Source organism: Eptesicus fuscus, chromosome 23 (genome assembly GCF_027574615.1).
Source record: "Eptesicus fuscus isolate TK198812 chromosome 23, DD_ASM_mEF_20220401, whole genome shotgun sequence".
Taxonomy (NCBI): Eukaryota; Metazoa; Chordata; class Mammalia; order Chiroptera; family Vespertilionidae; genus Eptesicus; species Eptesicus fuscus.
This window is the reverse complement of record NC_072495.1, coordinates 25845537-25870207: the sequence shown is the minus strand read 5'-3', so window position 1 is coordinate 25870207 and position 24671 is coordinate 25845537. Positions and strand designations below refer to the sequence as shown.

Sequence of the window (24671 nt, the reverse complement as noted above, 5' to 3'; positions counted from 1 at the left end):
GGCTCCAAAGCCTCCGCCGTGCCGCTGCACGAGGAGCCAACGTTGCTCAGCGAGTGATCTTGTCACTCTTGTTGTCAGGAAGCCGAACACCGCCTGGCATTGAGGAGCGTCAGGGGCAAGCCTGAGAGAGGCAAGTGGGGTGTTTGTTGTTGTCTGGCAGAAATGAGGGGGCCCCTCTCCCGTGCTTCCCTCCATCACCACCTCCAGCTGGGGCCCTGGCTCCTGGCCAGTCAGTCCACAAAGCCTGGCGGCCCGGGCCTGTGGGAAGGCCCAGGAGCAGGCCTCGATCCGGGTGCCACTCTGTCTCTCACAGGCTCTGGGCCACGCCTTCCCTTTCCTCGCCTGGCGATGCCTCGGTTTCCTCGCCTATAAAATGAGGACCCCCAGATCGGACGTTTCTAGGGTGACAGAGGGTAAACCAAGGACGCTTTTAGGACCGTGGCTGGCACAGTGTTCAAAAAAAATGTCTGCTTACCATCAGTGCTCTTGGGGAACGTCGAGTTGTGTCGGAAGGAAAAGCCATGGTTACGAGACAAGATTACAGAGCAGTATGGAAAACAGGCCCCGATTCAGTTACAAACAAAGACATTATACGAACGTAGAGAGGGGAAAGGACCAGAAGGACATGTTGGCGGTGCTTAACTATTGGCGGTGAACTTACAGAGAAATCTTTTGTGTTTTCATGTACTTCCTACTTTTTCTGCAACACACTTTTACAATCAAGAAAAGTAAATTACTATTGAATTATGTTGTATACCTGAAACTAAAATAATGCTGTATGTCAATTACACCTCAATAAAAAAAAAAGAGCAAAAAAAAAGTTCTGAGAGCTGAGAGGAGCGATCACTTGGATCTGGGCTCCTGGAGAGGACGCCCCAGAAGTGGGATTTGAGTGGGGCCCTCAGTGACGGCCGAATTTGAAGAACTGGGGAGGGGAGCCAGGAGAAGCCTTTTTATTTCTTTGTTTTTCTTTTTAATTTATTTTTAAAATATATATCTATTTTTAAAAAATATGTTTATTGATTTCAGAGAGGAAGGGAGAGGGAGAGAGAGATAGAAACATCAATGATGAGAGAGAATCATTGATCGGCTGCCTCCTGCATGCCCCACAATGGGTATCGAGCCTGAAACCCGGGCATATGGCCTGACCGGGAATCGAACCGGGACACTCAACCACTGAGCCACACCAGCCAGGTCTCTGTTCTGTTTTTTTGTCTGTCTCCTCCCCTAGACTGTGGACTCCTTGAGGGCATGGCCCATGGCCTAGCTTGTTCACTGCTGTATTCTTAACAACTAAAACGAAACAAAAACCTCAAAAAACCTGTTGCCTAGTATGTGCTCAATTAATACGGATCTAGCGACTGAGTAACCTTGACAGCTCCTCCTAGCCTGGGAGACAAGGATGCTCTCAGTTCCTTGTCCAGCTGGTGCACTGCCAAAACGGAGGTGCGTGGTTTCCATGACAACAGAAGAGGGCCAGCCAGGCCAGCAGCAGGAGACAGACACAGGGATTGTGAGCTCTGCATCTTTTCAAGGGGCAGCCTGGAAATTGAGAACATTGTAGTGGGCTTTTCAACAGATGCTGAGGGGAAAAGGAACTTCATAAATACGGTTAACTCAGTTGATCGCTGGTCAGGTTTGTCAAACAACTCAGGCAGGTAGTTGGATCTTTGATGGAGGGTCAAAGGCTCTTAGTGGATGGAAAGCCAGAAACTCAGGAAAGTTTGGTTCCAGTCTGGACCCTGCTGTGTGACCTTAGACAAGGTACTTCATCTCTCTGGGCCTCAGCATGTTCATCCATAAAATGGGAGGTTTAACAAGCTCTAAAACTACTTACAAAAACACCTGTGTGGTAGGAATGTGAAATGGTTACAGCTGCTGTTTTCAACAATTTGATGACTTCTCAAAAAGTTAAACCTAGTATTATCATCCAACCCAGCAATTCCACTTGTTGGTATACGCCCAAGAGAATTGAAAACAGGTACGTAAACAAATACTTGTACTTGAATATTCATAGCAGCACTATTCACAATAGCCTACAGGCCATGAATGGATGAATAAAGAAAAGGTGGTACCCATATAATAATATTCAGCCATATAAAGAAATAAAGTACTGATACCTCAAAAAAATTATGCGAAGTAAGAGAAGCCAGACTCAAAAGTTCCAATATTGTATGATTCCATTTATATTAAATATCTAGAGCAGATAAACCCTTAGAGACAGAATGCAGACTGGTGGTTGCCAGGGGCTGGAGGGAGGACTGGGGAGTGCGGCAATTTTTGTTTGGGTTACAAAAATGTTTTGGAACTTGACAGAGGTAGTGCTCGCACTGTATTGTGAATGTAATATGTGCTACTGGATTACATCTTAAAATGGTTACATTTTGTGTGAATTTTACTTCAATTACAAAAAAAATTGTCCTTTAAGAATGCCTTGAAGCCTGAAGTTATAGAATGGAATTCTGGGAGCCCAACAGATGGGCAAGACTGAAGGTCGAGTCATGAATGAAGGTGAGAGGTCGTTACAGTCCTCCTGTACAGTCATGCTGCCCAGGAGACATGCAGCTGGAATAGGAATGTGCAGAGCTGGAGTAGGGATTTGTTTGTCTCTGGCTGTATCGCCATGGCGGCATCCTAGGCCGTTCAAATCCCTCAGCCTCAGGCCTCCTATCTGCAAAATGGGGCTGATGCACCTCCCTTTTCCTCAGAGCACCGGGCACCTATCTTCACAGGGTGAACCCTCTGGGACGAAGCCCGTCACAGCCTCTTTTTCTACCAGGGATTGAGCCTGCAACCTGGGCATGCGCCCTGACCAGGAAGGAACCAACCTTCTGGTGCGCAGGAGGGACGCCTAACCCACTGGGCCACACTGGCCAGGGTCAGCACCCTTTTCCAAGCGCAGCAGATTGAGAGCCAGTTCTTCCTTTCGGGAGGAGCCAGTAAGCAGGTTCAGAAGCCACTGGTAAGGCAGGGACATACTCAGGTTAACCGACTGGATTACTGTCTGGCCTTGGGCAAGTCACTCATTTCCGTTTCTTCAGCGGTAGAATGGAAATAGCTGTGTCCACCTTGGAGGATGTGCGTATAGCAACAGGCACTCAATAATTAAATCCCTTTCATCTTTTTCTGTGGCTGCTCCCAGCAGCACTCTGGAACCCAAAAAAACTGCCGGTTCCAGAACCCACCCAAGAATCTCTGAGCTCTGGCTCAGGGAGGTTAAGGCAGTAGCCTGAGGTGACACAGCACGTTTTGGCTTAAAACAAACAAATAGTCTGGCTCCGGGTCCAGGAATTTTCAAGTTTCTAAGCTTCATTTTTTTTTTTCTCTCCAACAGGCTTTCAGCGCCTACTACGCCCTAGGAAGGGCGGAGGTGTGTGAGGAGAGGCATCCAGCCCAGAATTAGGTGCCGCGCAAAGACCCTCGAATCCTCACTTCCTGAGACAGGTGCTGCCATCTCCGGCGTACACACCGGGAAAACTGTTTGACCGAGAGGCTCAGAGAGGCCCACTGGCTGGTGCCAGACCACAGAACCAGAAGGCGGAGTTCTCGAACTCGGGTCCTCCCGCGGCGCCACTCGCGGAAGCCCCCAAGGCGCGCGTGGCTTGGCGCAGAGAAGGCCGGCGGCGGCTGGAATCCCGAGTGGAGCTGGAAGCCTGGCCCGTTCATTTGCATGCTGATACCCAGAATGCTTCCCCTCCCCTCCTCCCCCGCCCCCCTCCTCCGCTTCTCTTAATGGAAGCGCTCAGTTTGGAGTTTGGAACCGTGGAAAGTTTGGAACACATACTCGCTCTTTCTCTGCAACTGTGGGAACTTCCCGCCCGCACACGCGGTGCCTGCAGCTCAGAGCTCCAAGTCGGGTTGCCCAGCGGCAGTGGCGTTTCCCCGGCAGGCAAACCTCAGCGTCCAGCCCGCACGCGGCATCACCCTCGGGCCAAGCGGGGACAAAGCGCCCAGGCCTGCCCGCGGGGCCTATGGCCCGAGCGCTCTGGGGGCGCTGGGGATGCTCCGGCCTCAGTAGGCCGAAGGGAGCTCCCCAGACCCTCCAGTACCCTCACTTCTCTAGGGGACAGTGCTGGGGTGCGCGCGGATCCCTGCTCCTGTCCATCGCCCTTGCGTCTATGTTGTTGCCTCCCTGAGCTGTTGACTATCCGCTCCCCGGGCACAAGGCTCGGCGTGGGATTTGGGGGAGAGGTTGGACGGTGGCCTCTTCTCCCCAGCTCCCGGACGCTCAGCCCCTTCGGATCTGTCGGTGCGCGGGGTGCAGAAGCGGCTTTGGAGGTCCGGCCTGCCCCCAGCCAGGACCCCGGGCTCTTTAGGGTTGGGAGCGGGAAGGCGACTTCTGGGTATTTCGCGCATCAAAGGTGGGCTCTGAAGGGTAGCCGAAGCCCGTTTCACTTACTGATGCACATCGAAAGCTACGACTGGGGGCCCAGATCTGCACCCCTCAGTCCCCCTTCCCCCACCGGTCCGCACACAGCCACTTTCGGCGGGGAGGGAGGGGCAGTGGGACCTGGTTTGCTGGCTCGGCGCTTCGTTTGCATTGGTCCGGGGGGGCTGAGGCTGCAGCCCCTAGCCCGGCGGGTGGGGTGGGGAGGCGGGGGCCGGACGGGGGCTCAGCTGCGCTAGCATTGGCGGAGCTGGAGAATGGGGAGGGGGGGCAGGAAGCGGGGGGAGCGGAGCAGCGGGGGGGTTGTATAAATAGGGAAGGGGGGACGTGCATCCTCGCTGGGTGAGGGGGGGGCGCTCGGCACAAAGAAAGTGGAAAGTTTGCAGCGCGGGGCGGCCGGTGCCAGGAATCCGGGTGCGCACGTGCAGGGCCGGGGGCGCCGGGGCCCCCCCACACCAAGCTCGCCTTTTCTTTTTTTTTCCTGCAAGCGAGAAGGGGGGGTGTTGTTGGTATCGCCCCCTCCTTCTCCTCCCCCCAGGGGTGAAAGTGCAAGAGGAAGTGCAGCCGCTGCCATCTTTCCTCCGCTCCGAACACACGGAGCCCGGGGCCGCAGCTCGCCGCCGCCTTCGCCCGGCCCGGGGAAGGGCCCACCCTGCCGCCGCCGCCCGCCCGCTCCAGCCTTCGCCGCCGCCTTCGCCCGCCAGGCTTCGGAACCCAGCCGGTGCTGCCGCCCCAGTGCGCGCCCTGCCGCCGCCGCCGCCTTCGCCTTTTGTTTCCTCTGCTCCGGCGCCCCCGCCCCGGCTCGCGCTTTGCAGGGGACGCAGCGCGCGCCCCCAGCGGGCCCGGGAAAAGCCGCGGCGCGCGCGCGCGCCTGCGCGGCAGACCCCTCCTCCTCCCCACGCGCGCGCCCCTGTTGGCCGCGCGCCGGCGCCGCCTGGCGGGCGGGAGGGGAGGTGGCAGGCGAGTTTACAGGAGGGGCGCACCTCTTTGCTCTGTTACCCCCGGAGGTAGACCAAGAAGGGGAGGCGGGCGGGCGGAGAGGAGAGAGGAGCGCGCGATCCAGCAGGGGTAGGGGCCGCTATGTGGGGGGTGGTGCGCCCTGCAGTCTAGACAGTACGATCTGGGCAGGGGGCGTGTGCGCTCGGCGCACCTGCGAGACTACAGAGCCCGCGGCCGGCACGTGTGGGGAGTGTAGACACGTCCGCTGCGCCCCTCTTGTTCCAGCCTAGGGGAAGGGAAAGGGGCGGGCAGAGCCGCGGCCGGGTGTGTGGGGAGGGGGCGGCGGACATGGAGCGGGTGAACGACGCTTCCTGCGGCCCGTCGGGCTGCTACACCTACCAGGTGAGCAGGCACAGCACCGAGATGTTGCACAACCTGAACCAGCAGCGCAAAAACGGCGGGCGCTTCTGCGACGTGCTCCTGCGGGTGGGAGACGAGAGCTTCCCAGCGCACCGCGCCGTGCTGGCCGCCTGCAGCGAGTACTTTGAGTCGGTGTTCAGCGCCCAGTTGGGCGATGGCGGAACTGCGGACGGGGGTCCCGCTGACGTGGGGGGCGCAGCGGCGGCCCCGGGCAGCGGGGCTGGGGGCAGCCGAGAGCTGGAGATGCACACCATCAGCTCCAAGGTGTTCGGGGACATCCTGGACTTCGCCTACACTTCTCGCATCGTGGTTCGCCTGGAGAGCTTCCCCGAGCTCATGACGGCTGCCAAGTTCCTGCTGATGAGGTCGGTCATTGAGATCTGCCAGGAAGTCATCAAACAGTCCAATGTGCAGATCCTGGTGCCCCCTGCCCGGGCTGACATCATGCTCTTTCGCCCCCCTGGGACCTCAGACTTGGGCTTCCCTTTGGACATGACCAACGGGGCAGCCTTGGCCGCCAACAGCAATGGCATTGCAGGCAGCATGCAGCCCGAGGAGGAGGCAGCTCGGGCAGCTGGTGCAGCCATTGCCAGCCAAGCCTCCTTGCCTGTGTTACCTGGGGTGGACCGCTTGCCCATGGTGGCCGGACCCCTGTCCCCCCAACTGCTGACTTCCCCATTCCCCAATGTGGCATCCGGTGCCCCTCCCCTGACTGGCAAACGAGGCCGGGGCCGCCCAAGGAAGGCCAACCTGCTGGACTCCATGTTCGGGTCTCCGGGGGGCCTGAGGGAGGCCGGCATCCTTCCCTGTGGCCTGTGCGGGAAGGTGTTCACCGATGCCAACCGGCTCCGGCAGCACGAGGCCCAGCATGGTGTCACCAGCCTCCAGCTGGGCTACATCGACCTCCCTCCTCCCAGGCTGGGTGAGAATGGGCTCCCCATCTCCGAGGACCCCGATGGACCCAGAAAGAGGAGCCGGACCAGGAAGCAGGTGGCCTGTGAAATCTGCGGCAAGATCTTCCGTGACGTGTACCACCTCAATCGGCACAAGCTTTCCCACTCGGGGGAGAAGCCCTATTCCTGCCCTGTGTGTGGGCTGAGGTTCAAGAGAAAAGATCGCATGTCCTACCATGTGCGGTCCCACGACGGGTCTGTGGGCAAGCCCTACATCTGCCAGAGCTGTGGGAAAGGCTTCTCCAGGTGAGCAGTGGTACCCTCCCCCAATGACCTGTCCTATTTCTGACCCATGGGATAGCTCCTTGCCAAGATCTGGGAATGTGGGGGTCACTTGACCTTACAGAGGCACGTCTGGTTTGGGGAGTGCTTTAACGGCCCTGCTTTTGAGATGGTGCGGGCAAGAAGCTGCTTTCTCTTCCCCAGGGAAGTTCTCTGGCACTAGGCATGCCCTCCTGTCTCTCTTCCTTGGGGCCTGGTGGGAAGGGCCCCCGGATTCCTCAGGCCACAGCCGCCGGGCCTCACCATTCTTCTCCCTGGGCTCCCTTTGTGTTTCCGGCACCAGGCGTGGGGCCCCCTCTGGGGGCGGGAGGCTGGGCTCCTCCAGCGACTTTCCCCGCTTGAATGGCTGCCGAGGGAGACGCTGAAACAGAAACAAGTGTATCTCAGACTCCTTACGCTCCTGTGCCACCACATCCCCCAGCACGCAGCACAGCACCGGCAATCAGAGATCAGTGGGCTCCAGCTCTGCCCCTCACGGGCACACAGCTTGGCACCCAGAGTCTCTTCCTAACCGAAGTCTTTGATCAGTTCTGATCAGCTCTGATCTGGTGGCTCCCGAGCCTAACTGGCCCCACAGGTCCCCTTTAAGATCTCAGGACACAGCGGAGGGGGCAGGGTGTCTTTTCAGATGCACTTTTTAGTGATCCCTGACTTGTCTGGGAGTGGAGGGTTGTTTTGTTTCTCCTCTGAAGAGAATATCCAGAATCAAAGGCTGGTTTTAACTTGCCTGGATACTGAGGACCTTGTGTGTGGAACCCAGGGATGGAGAACCCCCTCAGAGGGGCCCCAGTCAGGAACCAGTCTTACCGGTCAGGCAACCCCTGCCCACCTGCTCTGGCGGGCATCTGGCTTACCAGCCCAGCTGGGGACTTAAGGCTCCATCCCTTGGCCTCTGGGGACTGAATTCCATCTGGGTGGCATTCATTGGCTGCCACGGCAGGAGAGGCTGGGGGAGGGGAACACTGAGTTTCTAAGGGGCTTTAGTCTGGACAATGAATCACACATACCCCCTCCCGGAAAGGCTGCAGCGAGGCCGCTTGTCTCATTCTAAAGCCACCTCCTCAGGGTCCTGGAAATCATTGAGTTTCTGGTGGGGGAGGGCGGTGGGCAGGCGAGGTCAGAGACAAACACTCACTTCCCTTCCCTCTAGAGAGGCCTGGGCCTGTGGAGCCAGAGCAGGGGAGTGAGGCTGTCTTTGTCATGCTGGGGTGGGGGAGAGGGAGAGAGTGCTCTCCATCAGGGTGCGGGTGGGGTTGGGGGGCCTGGCCAAGAGCGTGGCCTCATTTTTTGAGGTCTGATTTTGAAGTCTGTCTTGGTTCTCTCTCTTCCAGGCCCGATCACTTGAATGGACACATCAAGCAGGTGCACACTTCTGAGCGGCCTCACAAGTGTCAGGTAGGGGTCGGGCCAGGGCAGCGCTGGGCTGGAGGAGAATGCTGCTGAGCTCACAGCCCAGCCACGAGCCAGCTGATGCGCGTGCGGGGCCGCTGACTGACCACCGCTTGGCACACCTCCTCCTCTGTCCCTCCACCCTCCGTCCGCTCTTCTTTGTTCTTCCCCTGGCCCCCTCCCGCCACTGCCGATGTCCCTCCTTCCTGGTTGTTGGGTCCTGGTTCCCACCCTGTCTCCTGTGTTGCTTAGCTTTCCTTTCCTGGTGTTGTCCCGCTCTGTGGACGGTGGGCCACATGGCACACGTGTTGCCCTGGGGGCACTGGCATCCCGCTGGGCCCGGCTTCTGGTTCTCAGCAGTGCACAGAGGCCACATGGGGAGGGAGGACAACTCTTCCCCTGGTCTGTCAGGCAGCCTGACCCACGTTGGAGTCCCCTCAGGTCGGCACGGGGTGGAGAGGGCGGGCGGTCTTCCCTCCGAGCCCTGGCACCTGTGTCCCCCTCCTGAGGACTGGAGGGCAAGATGGTTTCCTCTCGTGAGCTCTTTGCGTAGCAGTCGGTCGGGAAGGCTGGGCAAGGTCCTCACCCTTGGTTTGTCTGCTTGAATAATACCTGGGGCCCTGTGGCACCCAGAAACTTGAGTTTCCTCTCTTGGCCCCTGAGCATTCCTGTGTAGATGGAGAACACACCTCTCTCTTCTCCTTGGTTACCTCCCCTCTCTGGTGCCAAGTCCCCGCAATCCGAGGGGCAGCCGAGTTGTGGGGTGCTTACTACAGCCTCTGGGGGGGTAACCTGCTTCTCTTTATCCTGTTGGTGGCTAGGAGGGAGGGTTCAGGGAGACCTGCAGTGAGGGGTGGACGTGTGGTAGGCAGGCCAAGGAGCCCCCCGGGGCCAGCGCGGATGGTGTTCACGTGAGCGAGGCGAGGTGGCCTCTCCAGAGGACGCTAACCCGGGGTGGGGCTGCTGGGGTCCATCTGTGCCTCGTTGCCTTCTCTCTGTCTCTGATCTTCTCGTCACAGAGCCCATTCGGACTCTCCCAGGTAGTGTGCTGAGAGCCTGGCAGAGTAGGAGGAGCCCAGAGGGCAGTGGGGCCGAGCCCGGTGGCCTGGGGGGGTAACCTGCACTCTCTGCCCTTTTTCCAGGTGTGGGTTGGGAGCAGCAGCGGCCTGCCGCCCCTGGAATCTCTTCCTAGCGACCTGCCATCATGGGACTTTGCCCAGCCTGCTTTGTGGAGGTCGTCCCATTCGGTTCCTGACACCGCCTTTTCCCTTTCTCTAAAAAAATCCTTCCCCGCCCTCGAAAACCTGGGCCCAGCACACTCCAGCAACGCTCTCTTCTGCCCAGCCCCTCCGGGATACCTGAGGCAGGGCTGGGCCGCTCCCGAGGGCAGCCGGCCCTTTCCCCAGTGGCCCGTGGGCTAGCCCGGCCTCCCGGACAGGGTCTTCTGTGGAGGCCGGGAGTGGCGGTTGCTCCGAGACCCTAGCTTTTGGGAGAGGCCAGCAGAGTGGTTCCCACCCACCATGCCTGGCTCCTCCCAGGGCGACCTGGAGTCTTTCCCAGCTCAGGGACCCCAGATGGGATAGCAAGAAGCTCCTTGGTCCCCACCCACTCAGGCTTCAGGTACCCCTGGGTCTCTCTCCTGGCCTGGGCGACTTTGGAGGTTGGTGCATTCGTAGGAGCTAAGCCACTGGCTTCTATGCTTCCCCTCCCCCTGGCATCACCTCCGCTAAGGCAGGGGTTTTCTAGAATGGGGCCTGGCCACCCCAACCCCCACCCTGGGAGCGATGCCCCTCCAGAGGAGACGCTGGTGCAACTCCAACTGGGACATCCCCGCTGCCCTGCTCTTCCCCCCCCCTCACACAGGCCCCGCTTTCACTTCTGGCTAGTGAATTAGACTTTGGTGTTTTTGAGGTTTATTAGCAGGTCTGCTCAGGAACTAGACTAACCAGTAGCTTTGTATCGGGTCACCCCAGCATACGGCTTTGGGGGCTGATAAAGCAGATGTATGTAGATCCCCCCCTCTCGGATCCTGTTGGTGTGCCCTTTAGCCCCCGCGGGCTCCGTGGGGTAACAAGTGATGATAAAAGTTTTAATTCTAACATTTGAGGCTTTGTGTGTTTTGTCCTTGGTTTGTGTCATAACACTGACATCATTGTCCCTGGGTGTCCAAGCCCTCTCCGCCAGCCCCCTCACAGACCTGCCGGCCCCGCCCCAGCCCATAGCCAGACTCCTCTAACGGGGACCCAGCAGGTAGACATGCTGGCTCCCATGTGCGGGGCTGGCCAGCCAGGTGTGCCTGGGCTTGGTTAACCAGCAGGGGCATCTGTTTTGCAGGGACAGTATTCTAAAAGCCTCAGAGGTGACTATAGCTCTCTGGGAGTTGGTTCCTTGGGCCCCTGGCCAAGCTGGGCATGTCCCTCTCAGCCCCTCCTGGTGCCACAGAGGACGGAGAAGCCAGTTACCAAGGCTGGTGCCACAGCTTGAGGGAAAAGGCTAGCCAGATGTCAGGGCATGAACCCTCAGGTTGGCAGTGACACACAAGTCGCCTCCGGGCTGGGCCCGCGTGTCCTTAACTGGCGGCATCTCTGAGTGCGGTGGGCTAGGACATTCCCCACTCGGAGCTCAGCCTGAAGTGGAGGGGCTAGAGCAGCTGAGACCTCTCCCCTTGCTTCCAGTGGCCCCACTTCTCAGGGGCTAGTGGGGCGGCTTGGGCTGGAGGGGTAGCTTGTTAGAGGAATGGCTAGAGGAGGGACTAAGGGAGCTGACGCCCGGAAGAAGGGGGCCAGCAAGGCCTCTGGTGCTGGGCCTCCAGGCCTTGCCCTTAGACTTCCTCCAGGGCTGCGGAAAGGCTGCTTAGGACACCCCCTGCGGCTGGCCAACCTCCAAGGCCACCCAAGGTCAGGTGTGCATTCGGTCCTGGTACCACTTGGGCTCTGTTTCTGAGCGGCTGCACCCTTGGGAAGAAAAGCATCAGGAAGTCTGGGACGGGGAGAACCTGGGGGTGGCTGGGGAGGTGAGCATGTCCGGGGCTCAGTGTGGAGTGGTGATGAGCAGCGGTGACCCAAGCTCAGGTGGGCTGGGCTGGGACCTGGCCTTTGTGCGTAGCAACAGCAGGCTGCCTACGCACAGGCTGTGGGCAGGGCAGCCATGCCAAGCGCCACCGGCAATCAGATCACACCCTGCGGGCTCGCTCTTGTCCCATCAGGGTCCTTCTCTCTTCTCCCTGTCTCCCGGAAGGGAAATGCCTTTCCCTGGAGTTGCCCCGCATGGAGGTTCTGGGTGACCCCTTCTTTGATATGTCTCCCCTCAGCCACTGTCCTCTGTCCCTTATCTCCTGGGTCATGTGACCAGCCTCTTTATATCCTGTGTTCTCTGGACTTCTGGCAGGTCTAGAACTCAGACTCACACACTTTCAAGATCCCCCCAGAAAACTTAGGAGACTCAGCCAGGAAGGGTCAGTTCTGGCCCAGAAAAGCCAGCCATCGCTCCAGTTGGGCTTCGTCACACAGTGAAAGTTGTTGTGCTTGTGTGTCTTTTTCTCAGCAGCAGATTTACATTCCTGATGCTGTTTGCCCAGGCTGAAGTGAGCTCTCATTCCTGGAGAGGTCATCCATGGGGGATGGGCGGGGGGAGTCGGCCTGGTCTGAGATTTTAATTTTGCTTAGCTAATCCTCCAGATGGATAATCCACTTGTGGATAATTGAGATTTGGCCGTCCATTATCTTTAGCCAGCAAAGTATGACAGGCCGTGCTTTAAAGGACAGATCCCAAAAGAAGGCTGGCGAGAGAAACAAGGCATCTCTTTCATATCCGTCTGGTGGCATCCTCTCCCGGGGAAGGCGGGAGACAGAATCCTGAATGCGCGCTTTCAGCTGCATGCTCTCACACCTGGGCCGTGTGTGGTTCCTTTGAGTTCTGAGGCACAGGCCGCCCCGCCTCTCACCATTGCAGGGGTGGTGGGTGGGTGACGGGCTGGCCAAGCTGGTTCCTGACTGTGGATCCATCGACAGGTGCACCCTCCAGAGGGTGTTTACAGCAGCCCTTGCTCTGGTTCACAGGCTGGGGGGCTAGGTCACCTGTGGCCATGAGACCAAGCACCCATGATGCTTTCTGAGGCACCTAAGTGTTCGAGTTCCCCTCACAGTCCTGTCACCTCTTCCTGTTGGGAGTCGTGGCCGCCAAATACACTGTGTTAAAAAGTCTTGTCACCTTTCACCGACCAGAAGCGACCTCTACTGAGCTAGAGATGGTGAGAGCACAGGCTCAGGGGGCTCACGGGCCAGCTGTCCTGGGTCCTCTCAGGGAAGACAGGGACCCCGGGGCAGCCGGCAGGATCCGGAGGGTACTGGCCTGGTGTGGCAGGGTGTTCAGACCGCTGCTTTCTCTAGGAGCTGAATGTGCTTTGGGCAAATCACTTTCTAAACTCAGCTTCCTCATTTGTCAAACGAATAAACTCAATATATAAAACAAATAAAAGCGGTATTCTATCAGTATAAATTGTTCTGTTCAAATTTGTAACGTTTACTTAAAAGATAATGACAGAACAGCAAGGCCTGTCCTGATGCACACAGACATTTGGGATTAGGGTAGCAGCCGTGGCATCTTCGGCCTCCACAGTATCACGTGGGTTTGTTTCTTGCTTTTGATTGTACAGTAAGGAGGTAGATAACTGTACTTGTACAGTAAGGAAATAGATAAGTGTCCGTGAGGACTGTTCACTTACCTTAAGGATCTCAGGATATGCTTCTGTTAAACAGACACTGTAGGAGCAAGTTAACAGGGTAGCAGGTCTTCAGTGGGTTAACCTTCGATCTGGAATGCACTTAAAGGGGCAGGTTGCTTTCTCTTGCAGTTCTACAACAGTAAACATACACAGAGAAATGAGTCAGACTCGACTGGAACCCCTGAAACACTTCCATAGAATCCAAATAGCCTGAGAGTCACCAGCCTCAACGCTCCTGAGGGCTTTCCTGACATTCCGTGGCCCCCGAGGCCTGTGCAAGCCCCAGCGGAGGGAAGGGTGCTGGGAGGAGATCAGGGACTGAGACTGAGTCAGGTTCCAGACACGGGAAATGCCCAGGCTTGGGCCTGCCCTCCCGGGTGCAGGTGTGGGTGCTGACCTTGATCACCTGAGTCATCTGGCCCTGGGACCTGGCCATGGGATGGTCACAGCACAACTCTCTGTGACCGCACTCTTGGGAGGTGGTAACACAGCCTGCCCCGGAAGGCTGCTGTGAGGATGGACCGCGTGAGATAAGTGCCTCTAAAAAGCTAAGCATGGTGCCCGCCTGGCACGGAGTGAGTGCCCAATCAGTGCAGGGTGGCATCACCTTCCTTGTTATTACCAGCACTTCCCCAATTTAACATTTCACAAATGCTCCCGAGGCGTCTGGCCCGCTTCCTCTGCTCTTTCTCACGTTGGCAGCACTGACACTGTCATTTTATGGGCTGCTCTTTCAATACAGACTCACGAGCACATGGGAGTAATCTATGGGCTTGGTCCTGCCTTTCTTTTTCATTTCCCTGTGGCCAAGACTAACAGTCACTTTTGAATAAAGTGAATAAATTGAATTCTTTGTATAAAGCAACTAGGGAAACCCAGGATGGAGAATAGGAAGACTGGTCTGTTTAGATGCCAATAACTCTTGTGTAAACTCCCGTATAGTCAATGCAACTGATGTCAATGCTGAATGTTTACAAATGAACAAATGCCTCATCTTCATTCTGTAGGGGAGCATAGTATGCCATGCTGTGGTAGTCATGGGAACCAGGAATCCCAACTCCAGTGTCCCGTGTGGGAAATCAGAGCAGCGAGCTGGCCTGTTGGGGAGAGAGCCTAGGCCGTGTTCTAAAGCTCTCTGTACAAGGACTCGACGTGTCGGCCAGAAATGGTTCTGTTCCACAGCGCGCTCGGTGAGGAGTCAGGCGCGGAATGCCAGCTTCCCCCTCATCCTGTTTTCCTTTCTGCCCTCAGACCTGCAACGCTTCCTTTGCCACCCGAGACCGTCTGCGCTCCCACCTGGCCTGTCATGAGGACAAAGTGCCCTGCCAGGTGTGCGGGAAGTACTTGCGGGCAGCGTACATGGCGGACCACCTGAAGAAGCACAGCGAGGGGCCCAGCAACTTCTGCAGCATCTGTAACCGAGGTAATCTCCCTGCGGCCCCCTCACTTCCAGAGGAGGGGCCTGAGCCCGTGTGGGCGGCTGGGGGCTCCGGACCACCCTGCCTCAGGCTCCATTCTGCGCACGGCCGGCCTTCCCTTCCCACTGAACGATAAACGCGGTCCTCGCCCAGCTAGCTGCTTGCCACCCCTTCCGTCCCAAGAGACTTAGGGTGTTTGGAATGGGAGTTCCCAAGAGATCAGCAGGTGGGAACAGGAAGGGTATTGTTCCCAAGCTGGGCCCGGAACATCTGCTGCTCAGGTGGCAGGATGGATGCAGTTGGAGAGGCCACTGAGGCATTGATGTTGGTGAGAGAGGCATTAGACCCCACAGCGGGGAGAAAGGGGCTGCTGCTGGAGAGCTTTGCTGGCTGGTTCCCTGGCCTGTGGAGTTCAGCAGCCAGGGAAGGAGGCTGAGCCTGGCGATGGACAAGGGTCAGGAAAGAAACTCTGTATGTAGCACAAATGATCAGGAGCAAGCCCAAACCCAGCAGATTGTGGCCTTGACGAGAAAGGAGAGTGGAAGGTGTTCTGAGCAGGGGAGCGCGCTTGCTGCTGACGTTGGCCTAGGACAGGTGGCTCTGGCTCTGGCTCCGGCCCGGGTGTTGTGTTGGGTGAAGTCAGGCCTGTCCTGGATCTGAGCTTCCGCCAGGGCTTGTCAGCTGTTGGCAGGGCTGAGGTTTGTGTTTTGCACGCACAGTGTCAGTGGAGGAGGCTGGCGCCGCGTCTCTGCTGAAGGAGGCTGGGCAGCTGTCGGCAGTGGGTGTGAGGATGCTTCTGCGCGGTGTGCTTGCTTTGGCCAGGTGTGGACTGCTGGGAAGTCCTGTTTCCTGGGACACCCTGGTCCCAGTGCTTCTGGAAGTGTTGGGTGTGGCTTAGTGGATTGAGTACTGAACCAGGAATCAGGGGGGCCTCGGGCTTAATCCCAGCCGCTTCCACCTCACCCTACTGTGTGACCTCGAGCTTTCCCTTCCCTCCTCTAAACGTCAGTTGCTTCATCTCTTAAATGGGGTTAAGAACACCCCCCCTTGCCCACCTCACAGGGTTGTTGTGAGGATCCCGGCACACAAAGTAGATGGAAGTTAACTGAACCCACAAGGTGCTGCACGGGGGAGGCCCCTTCCTACACTTTGTAACTGACAGGAAAGACACGCTGACGCCCTGGCTGGGACAGAGAAACAAACATTCCTGCAGTCCTTGGCTGGAATGCGGGTGCCTGAGGGTCTCCGTGCGCCCTGAGGCCGCTGTGGGGGAGACTGCTGAGCAGGGAGGTATTCTTGCTGCCCCTCCCTGAGACTGCACACTTGGGGTTTGCCTGAAGGCCACTGGGTGTCACTGTCTGCATCACCAAGAACCCTGCTGGGGAAGCAGGGAGGTAAAAGCCGCTTAAGCACCTGTCCTATTTTCTGACATGTCAATAGAGCTCTTCTGGCAGGAATTCCCCCGGGCAGCAGGCGGTGGGGTTGTGCACACAGGGAATTGTCGGGGTGTAGCTGACCATCTTGACCGTGGCTGCCCCCGCTCTAGAAAAGGTTTCCTGTCTTGTTTCATCCGAACCTGGCTTCCTAACAGCACCCCCAAATAACTCTAAACCTGCCACAACATGCCATCCTCTGGCCTTCTGTCAAGTTTTCAAGGTTGCCGTTCTCAGCCTGAGAACTGGGGTCAGAGCCCAGAAGCGGGAACCAGTGAGAGTGGAGAAAGATGCTAATGAGGAAACCCAGAAAGCTAGCCGGATTGCAGAGGGGAGTGAGGACTGGTGGGAGGTCCAGGTCACAGCCCCTGGGGGCTCAGCTCCCAAGGAAAGAAGAGCTGAGAGCAGCAGGGAACAGCAGGGCACGTTGGCCCAGTTACAAGACAGCTGATGTGGCAAAGCCAACAACTATTGTACGTCAGGAGTTGTTTTTCCTGGGGCTGGCAAAGGCCCTGGGCCGCAGCCCACAGGCTACATGACTGGGATGGAGACAACGGAAGAGTAAAAGCAGAGGCCGCCTTATCTCAGAGAAGACAGGACTACATCTGGATCATAAGCTAAACAGCTTTGGGTCTGAGTCAGAGCAGGAAGTCCCATTCTTCTAAGAAGATAAGAGAGGGCTCTGGTCCAACCTACCCTGGGTACTCAGAAGGAAGAGAAGAGAATTTCACTTTTTATTAGAAGAAAAGGAACAGGATTCTACCTTGGGACTCATTTCTGGGCAGAAAGAGACTCCAACGGGGAAAAAAAAAGGAAAGAACACCGAAGAGGAAGGCAGTTTTTCCAGGAAGAAAACGACACCCAAGACATCAAGGCACTGGAATCAGAATGCAGATAGCTCTGGGTCATCCTTTGCCCTGCCCCCACCTGCCACCAAGGCTATGAATTCAGGGAGGAGCTGAACCAATAAACGGATGTTCTTAACTCTACAAGGGTCTGAGCAAAGGCTAATGCCAGCCGGCTGTTCAGATGGTTGAGATTGGATAAAATGAATTTCCAAATGCCCTCTTGACATCCTTCAATTCCAACAAGTCTTTTGATTCCAGAGAGAGGAAGGGGCGGGGGAGGGACATCAATTGGTTGCCCCTCACATGCATCCTGACCAGGGATCGAACCCGCAACCCTTGGTGCATGGGAAAACTGCGCCACACCTGCCAGGGCCCAACAAGTCTTAAGCAGTCAGCTTTACTTACGCATCTGCCATTTTCAGTCTTTGCCTGTGAAGGATGGGGAAGATTAGAGGCAGCCCGGCCGCTCTAGTCCACTTGAGACAGGTGACCTGGTCTTTGTCCTAGAGACATATCAAGATGCGGGTCAGACTTTCTGAAGAGGAAGATAATTTGGAGTGGGAAGGTGGTGAGGAAAGTTTGTTCCTTCATTTTCAAGTTGAGGCTATCAGTTAAGTTGATCAGCGGGAGGGAGAAAAGGATCCAGTGGGTCACCATAGTTTTCTACCTTCCTTTTAAAATTTCTATAGCAGGGTCTTTGTGCATATGCGTATGTACTTATGTGAGGAAGAGGGGTTGCTCATTGAGAATGTGCCTCTGACAGAGACATCATGTGGTCTCCAACATCACTTGCTTAAAAGGTAGAGGAAGTCTTCTTCTTCCAGAGGTGGGCGTACAAGTTGTTTTTATTAGAAGAAAAGGAACAGGATTCTACCTTGGGACTCATTGCCAGTCTTGGGCGCAGACGGCCTGCCATTCTCCGATCCTCTGAGCTGACACAAACCAACTGTGCCCCCATCTGGCACCAAGGTCTGGACCAGGAGAAAGCGGTCCCCGACCCCTGCGTGGATGTGAAACTTGCAAAGAAAGGATTTGCTTCTGGAGTGTGAAATGCAGCGCAACAGACAAGAAAATGCAATGGAGGGGCACAATAGCCCTTTGGCAATAAAGCCTTCATCTCTAGAATGCAAGGGAGGGCGGCTTGTTGGTTCTGGTGGAGTCACATGTGTGCTCAGTATCCATCACTCTGGTGCCTGGATCAAGCCGCCTTGTTGGTTCTTGGTTAATCAGTGGTGAACGGGCAGGTGAGTTCAGAATTCCAACTAAATGTTTCTGACTTAAAAGATGTTTTCTTCTCAGAAACTCGGCTTCTGTTTTAGCCCAACAGTTGGCTGCTGAGTTGCTCTGTGTTTAAATTCTGGGCTTCACGTGGCAGCTGTAGATCCACTCCTCCCACCCTGCCATGTGGTTCTGCTATAGATAGTCCTGTCTGCAGCTGGGTAGAGTCGCGAGGACCCAGCCATGTGTTACTCGGCCTGTTTTTCAGGAAAAAGAAGCAAGTTTTCATTGAACATCTGCTGGGTTCCCCTGGTACATAGCTCTTCCCAGAAAGAGTAACTATACTAATTCCTGGTGCCCCTTCCCTCCGTGGACTTGCCCGGGGACACCACGCCACTGTAGAGGCCTCAGCAGGGATTAAAAAACAAAGAAAAAATTTCCCTTCTAAAGTGGAATCATCAGAAAGTCCCTATGTCTGTGCTGGTTGTTGGGGCCACGGCACCGAGTAGGGGGCTGAGATCCTCTTTCCCATGAGCCTCACCGACTCATTCCTGACTACACCCTTCCTCTTAGGAATGTTTGTAAGATAAGCCAGTCTGCTCTGTAACTGGCCCCAGGCAGACCCCTCGTCACAGCACAGGACAGCTCGCTCTGCCAGGCAGGGCAGGACACCGGCCTCTGGCCCAAGTGGGTCTGTGAAGGAGCTGTGTCAGGAAAGGAAGGAACATTCAATCCCCCATTTCCTCCAGAACCACCAAGCACTGTTGTCAGGGGAGTGTTTGTTAAATAAGCTTCCCACAGGTCAGCCCCTATCTATCGACGGCTTCCATTCTAATGGAAGAGAGATACATGAGTGTAAATGGTGATCACGAAACCTGTTGCAAAAGTCCAAGGGCTGTTTCTAGGGCCAAGGCCAAGACACATTAAAAAGAGTCTGCCCCACCCAGCCGGTGTGGCTCAGTGGTTGAGCACTGACCTATGAACCAGGTGGTCACGGTTCGATTCCTGGGTTGCAGGCTTGATCCCCAGTGTGAGGTGTGCAGGAGGCAGCCGATCAATGATTCTCTCATCATTGATGTTTCTATCTCTCCCTCTCCCTTCCTCTCTGAAATCAATAAAAATATATATTTAAAAAAAAAAAAGGAGTCTGCCCAGTGGTTAAGGACCACGTGGCCCTGGGGTTGGAGTCCAGGCTCTGCCATTTCGTAGCTGTGCCTGTGACTGCAAGTTGCTTAACCTCACCAAGCCTCTTATATTTTAATCTATAAAATAGATATAATTCTTACTCATAGGGTGGTTGGGGGAATACTACAGAATAATGCATGCAATGTGCTGGGCCCTGGTACACCATCACCACTTGCTGAAGGTGAACTTTTGGCAAGAGAACATTTACTGGGTAAATTAGGTAGAAAAAGTACTTCCTAGAAGAAACGGGCTTAGGAAACAAGTTCTAGAGGTAAAGGAAGGACCCTCGGAGCTTGGGAGTGAGGAAGCTCATGGTAACTTTTACTGTCGTTCCAAAGGCCATGCCAAGTCAGACTTTTTAAAATGAGTCTTGTGCAGACATCACGCAGTGCTCTCCAGCCTCTGACCTGTTGGTCATGGATCCCATTGTTTACCCTGTCATTTTAAAGGGGAATGACAGTACCTGAGACTATGTCAGCCAGGTCTGAGTGAATGAAAGGACATCATCAAGGCACTGGCTCTCCAAGGGGGCCTCATGCGAAAAAGCTTCGCTTCCTGCTGAAGGCACTTGCTGATCCTTGGCCATGAATGGGGTTCGATGACACAACTTCTTCCTGTGAAACCCAAGCCGAAACCCTTTGACCTGCCCACCTGGTTCCATATCTGCAGACTTGTGGGTGGTGCGGAAGTTGGCCCAGGATCTACTCTTCCCAGCCTGAGATATGGCACAGCTCAAACGGACTGGAGCGTCTGGGTTGGGCTGGAGTGGCCCCAAGATGGCTGGACTGTCCCTTCCCCCAAATAAAGGCAAAGATCATCCCTGTTTTTTCCTTAAATGAACCCGGTGGATGCTCCAAAGCGGACCCAAAAGACCACCATGAATAAGGGATGACGACACCCTTTAACGTGACGTCCTCTTTTTCTTTTCTTCAAAGTCTGAACAGTTACTAAGTCCAGCTACTCTGACGGTGAAAACTTAGCAACTAGAACATGTCCTGAGAAATAGAAGCAGGGCTGCCCCCGGAGGCATTCCTTTGGGATTTCATCTCGCCTCCATCTGACCTGTGGTACCGCTTACAAGTGTTAGCGAGCGTTCTGCTGGCTGGCGGCCCGGGCGCCCGGATGCTTTTCTGATTCTGTTTCTAGCTGTGGTCCCTGCAGCTGACCTGGGGCTGTGGGACCCGCAAACCACTCCTTACTGAGGTGCCAAGCAAGCCTAGAGGCGTCTGGCCTTTGACCTGACATAAGTCCGTCCAGGCAGCTGGCCTGGGCCTCTACCGCAGCCTGGCAGAGCGGGCTCTGCAGAGGAACCGATTTGAGGACAGTGCCATCCTTCATCCTGAGCCAGGGGGCTCCTGTGGTTGCCGCTGTTTTTGAGCCAAGGAGGGCCCCTTCTAGGTGCAGCTGGCCTGGGAATGCTAGCCAGAGCGGCCAGAGGAGAGGCGTGGGGGAAGCAGAGAGGTGTCTCGGTGCTGGCCGCGGGATCTCATCTCCTTTTGTCTTGTTTAGGTTTCTCCTCTGCCTCCTACTTAAAGGTCCATGTTAAAACCCACCACGGTGTTCCCCTTCCCCAGGTCTCCAGGCACCAGGAGCCCATCCCGAATGGGGGAGCAGCGTTCCACTGCGCCAGGACCTATGGCAACAAAGGCAAGCGACCCCTTGCTCTGCACTTTGCTTCTCTGCGCAGACTGTGTTGTGGGGGCGCTGGGCCGGGTGTGGGGAGGCGGGAAGGCTGCCGGCTTGCTGGCCGCCTCGAGGAGGCTCAGTGATCTGAGTGGCAGTGGCCTCCAGGACAGAGTCACAGTGGGTATCTCACTCCAGGGCAGTGAGTGAGGCTTGAGGGCCCTGCCATGATCCAGCCCCCGCCTCCTCTTCCCCAGCCCTCCTCCCGTGCTCCTGGCCAGCCCCTGCTGTCTGGAGCCCTGCCACATGCCCCCGGCCCAGGGCAGGAGGAGGAGCCCTGCATGATGAGTTACTTTGGGCTTGTCTGTCGCCTGTGGCCCTGGAAGGGTGGTGTGGAGCTGTAGCTGAATGCTTTCTCCTTTGATCCTGCTGGGCAGGGGGAGCCCAAGGCTGGCTTCCCCCTTCAGAGGTGTGACTGGTTGCTGTGAGCGCCCTTTCCAGAGGGCCTCTGGCTGTGTCTGTGAGGTGCATGGCGATAAATGAACTACCCGACAGTTTGCGTAGAGCTCCCTAAACCCCACCTTCACTCGTTGATTCAGGTTGTTTTGTGGTATTTTCAAGTTGTGGTTGCTTTGGCGATAATGCCAGGGGCTTGGTGGATGGCAGAGATGGCATGCTCCACGCTCCCATCACGGACCTCCCTTCCCGGCATGGCTCTCTGAACCCAGGCAGGAAGCTGCTGATTGGTGGAGGACTCCATTGTGGGCCAGGCAAGGCAGAGCAGCGAGGGTTGTCTGGCGGTCCAGCTTGTCCTGGGCTCTGTATGGGCCCAACCTGCCAGCTGAGTTGTTCCAAGTTGCTTTTAATCTCTGTGCTTTGGCTACTTGGCCCAGGAAAGGTTTTGGCAGAAGGAAGGCGGCGAGGGCAGGCTTGTGTTTGCAGCACTGGGAAAAGGACTGGCTTCTGTCTCCACCATCTTGGTGTCTGCTGACTTGAGGATCCCCGGCTCTGGTTCTGCCTTGCTAGGGTGCAGCTAGTCTGGTGCAGAGGTGAGGCCACTGACATCCCTGCTCGGCATCATCAGAACAGCCGTGTTACCTTCAGAGGCACCCAAGACAGGGCCTAGGAGTTGGGGGTCTTTGCGTTGTTCTGGGGAGAAGCAGTGGAGGTCCCCTCTCTGAACCCCCTCCTTGGAGCAGGCTGAGATGATGATGCGCGATACGTACGCACCTGCATGAAGAGCCCTCAGCGAGGGAGGCCGGCAGCCCCAGGGCCCTGCTCTCTCCCCCCGTAGGTGGTCAGACTCCAGACTGACCAGCCGGACCTCGGTGGGTTCTGCCAGGACCGTGGCTGGCTGCCGACCGCCCTCCACAGGCCTGTGAGCTGGTCCCTCTCAGCCCCTCCAGGAGGGGCCCTCTCCGGAGCCCGGCCTCATCTCGCCTCTGTGTTCTGTTTTCTCCTAGAAGGCCAGAAATGCTCGCATCAGGATCCGATTGAGAGCTCCGACTCCTACGGTGACCTCTCGGATGCCAGCGACCTGAAGACACCGGAGAAGCAGAACACCAACGGCTCTTTCTCCTGCGACATGGCGGTCCCCAAAAACAAAATGGAGTCCGACGGGGAGAAGAAGTACCCCTGCCCTGAATGCGGGAGCTTCTTCCGTTCCAAGTCCTACTTGAACAAACACATCCAGAAGGTGCATGTCCGGGCTCTCGGGGGCCCCCTGGGGGACCTGGGCCCCGCCCTCGGCTCACCTTTCTCTCCCCAGCAGAACATGTCTCTCCTCGAGTCCTTCGGGTTTCAGATTGTGCAGTCGGCGTTCGCATCGTCTTTAGTAGATCCCGAGGTTGACCAGCAGCCCATGGGGCCAGAGGGGAAGTGAGGCAGAGGCTGCGTCCCTGTGGAGATGGCCGTCCGGGGACTGCTGAGAAATGCTGTGAATGCGGAGGGAAGTGATGTCTTTGGGTTCTGTAGCTGAGAGATTTTTATTCGTTTTTAAACCCCGTCCCCCACCTTATCATCCCATCCCTCTCCACCACCCATCCCCCGTGGTCTTTAGATAGATCCTCATCTGATACTCTGCAGACATGTCTGTGAGGCCCAGTATGGGGCAAGGGCAGGAAACACTACATAGGCCTTCAAGGGCCTTCAAGGCAACACGGGTTCCAGTTTCTCTAGTGAGCAGAAGCTGGAATTCCTGGTGCTCCATTCTTAGTGACCCCCATCCCAAACCCACAGCTGACGGCATTCTGGGACCTCGGTGATTCTGGTCCCGTGTCCTCCCCCCCCCCCCCCCCCACTTCTCTAATCCCTCACTCTCGCCCATCTCCTATCCCTTAAGAGAAAACACAGTAGGGTCTCCACCCACGTATACAACTCTGATGCCCCACTGTCTTTAAGGAAGCTGGAAGCCTGCAGCATCCCATGGACCAGGGGAGAGTGTCCTCCAAGAGCCCCCTGAGCTTGACCCTTGACCTGGAGGGCCGCAGAATTTTCTGAGCCCTGCTTGGAATCTAGCATTTTGCTTCTAGGACAAGCTTAGCTGTTGAGGACACTCCCACCCCAAATTCCAGTTCTTATGTGATTTTAACCATACAACTTGCTGTTGGGTTTTAATTCTCTAATTATTATTATTGTTATTATTTTTTAGGACCAGTTGTAGTGAATTGCTACTGAAAGCTATCCCAGGTGATACAGAGCTCTTTGTAAACCGCAGTCACAGGTTAGGGTTAGTATTAAACTTTGTTTAGATGTACCATAATTAACTTGGCTAGTTGATTGTTTGGAGTCTATGGAAGAAATAGTTTTATGCAAAATTTTAAAAATGCCAGTCTGGTCAGGGAGGTAGGGGGTTTAGTGCTATTGGGGAGCCAGGAAGACAGGAGAGCTGGCAGGTGGGGACACTGTGTACCTCAGTTGTGTCACATGTGAGCAAGCCCAGGTGGACCTCGTGATGTGAATTGATCTGATCAGACTGTATTAAAAACCTTAGTACGTTACTTTCCCTGCTCCCCGAGTCTGGTTTTTCAGCTGTGAGGGTCTTTGGGACCCAGAGGGTGGGCAGTCCATGCCCCTGCACCTTGGGGGTGGAGAGGGGATCCCTAGAGACCTATCTTCCTCTTCATTGCACCGGTTGCACTGGGACTGACAGGTAACGGTTCCCACTGAGGACTGAGTTGCCAGCATTCACCCATTAGTTCCACAAATACTCGCCCCTGTTGTCTTCACTGCTGTGTGCCATGCCCAGCCTCAGACCCTGGGGTACGGTGGTGAGAGGATACCCTGGTGGAGCTCAGTGGGCGACAGTTAACAAGTAAGCAGATTTAACTTAGTTCAGATAAGGAGAAGTCCAGGGGGAAAAACTGGGCAAGGTAGGAAGGTATGAGGTAGGGGATGGGACTCTGGGAGAGAAGATCTGGAGTTAGCCCTAGCTGGTTTGGCTCAGTGGATAGAGTGTTAGCCTGTAGACTGAAGGGTCCTGGGTTCGATTCTGGTCAAAGGCATGTACTTCGGTTACAGGCTCGATCGTTGGCCCTGATTGGGGCATATGCAGGAGGCAACCAATCAATGTCTCTCTCTCACATCGATGTTTCTCTCTGTCTCTCCCCCGCCACTTTCACTCTCTCCAAAAATCAATGGAAAAATATCCTGGGATAAGGATTAACAACAACAACAAAAGATTGTGGAAAAAACAAAACACCTGGAGTTAGAGGGCACTGGCTAGGACCTAAGGAGGGACAATGTGCAGGCTGAAAATCCTCTTGGCCAAGGGGCTCTTAAGCTTAGTAACGTGAATTCCCCCCCAACCCCATGTTATCTATGGGGTACGTAAAAGGTTGTTGCAGCCTCAGTA

General features: G+C 56.0%; 1 protein-coding gene and 1 long non-coding RNA gene across 6 annotated transcripts; one reads left to right on the top strand and one right to left on the bottom strand.

Annotated features, from left to right (window-relative positions):
* The first annotated feature begins 5674 nt into the window (after nt 1-5674).
* Nucleotides 5675-23811, top strand: PATZ1 (POZ/BTB and AT hook containing zinc finger 1). 3 transcript variants are annotated; one of them, XM_008142400.3, is made up of 5 exons: nt 5675-6945; nt 8313-8376; nt 14345-14516; nt 20705-20842; nt 22282-23811. In XM_008142400.3, exons 1-5 carry the CDS (start codon nt 5675-5677, stop codon nt 22698-22700), a joined length of 2064 nt encoding a protein of 687 aa, XP_008140622.1. In that variant the 3' UTR covers nt 22701-23811. The 3 variants fall into 3 exon arrangements, with proteins under 3 accessions (XP_008140622.1, XP_008140623.1, XP_008140625.1); XM_008142401.3 differs by lacking the exon at nt 20705-20842; XM_008142403.3 differs by lacking the exons at nt 14345-14516; nt 20705-20842; nt 22282-23811 and adding an exon at nt 9513-10485.
* Nucleotides 6007-22650, bottom strand: LOC114231869 (uncharacterized). Of its 3 annotated transcripts, XR_008555280.1 has the most exons (4): nt 17198-17599; nt 13094-13224; nt 7225-7342; nt 6007-6126 (listed from the first exon to the last, which is right to left on the bottom strand). It is a non-coding gene; the product is annotated as an uncharacterized LOC114231869 (long non-coding RNA). The 3 variants fall into 3 exon arrangements; XR_008555281.1 differs by lacking the exons at nt 6007-6126; nt 17198-17599 and adding an exon at nt 22573-22650 and having other exon boundaries at nt 7066-7342; XR_008555279.1 differs by lacking the exon at nt 6007-6126 and having other exon boundaries at nt 7066-7342.
* Nucleotides 23812-24671: the final 860 nt, after the last annotated feature.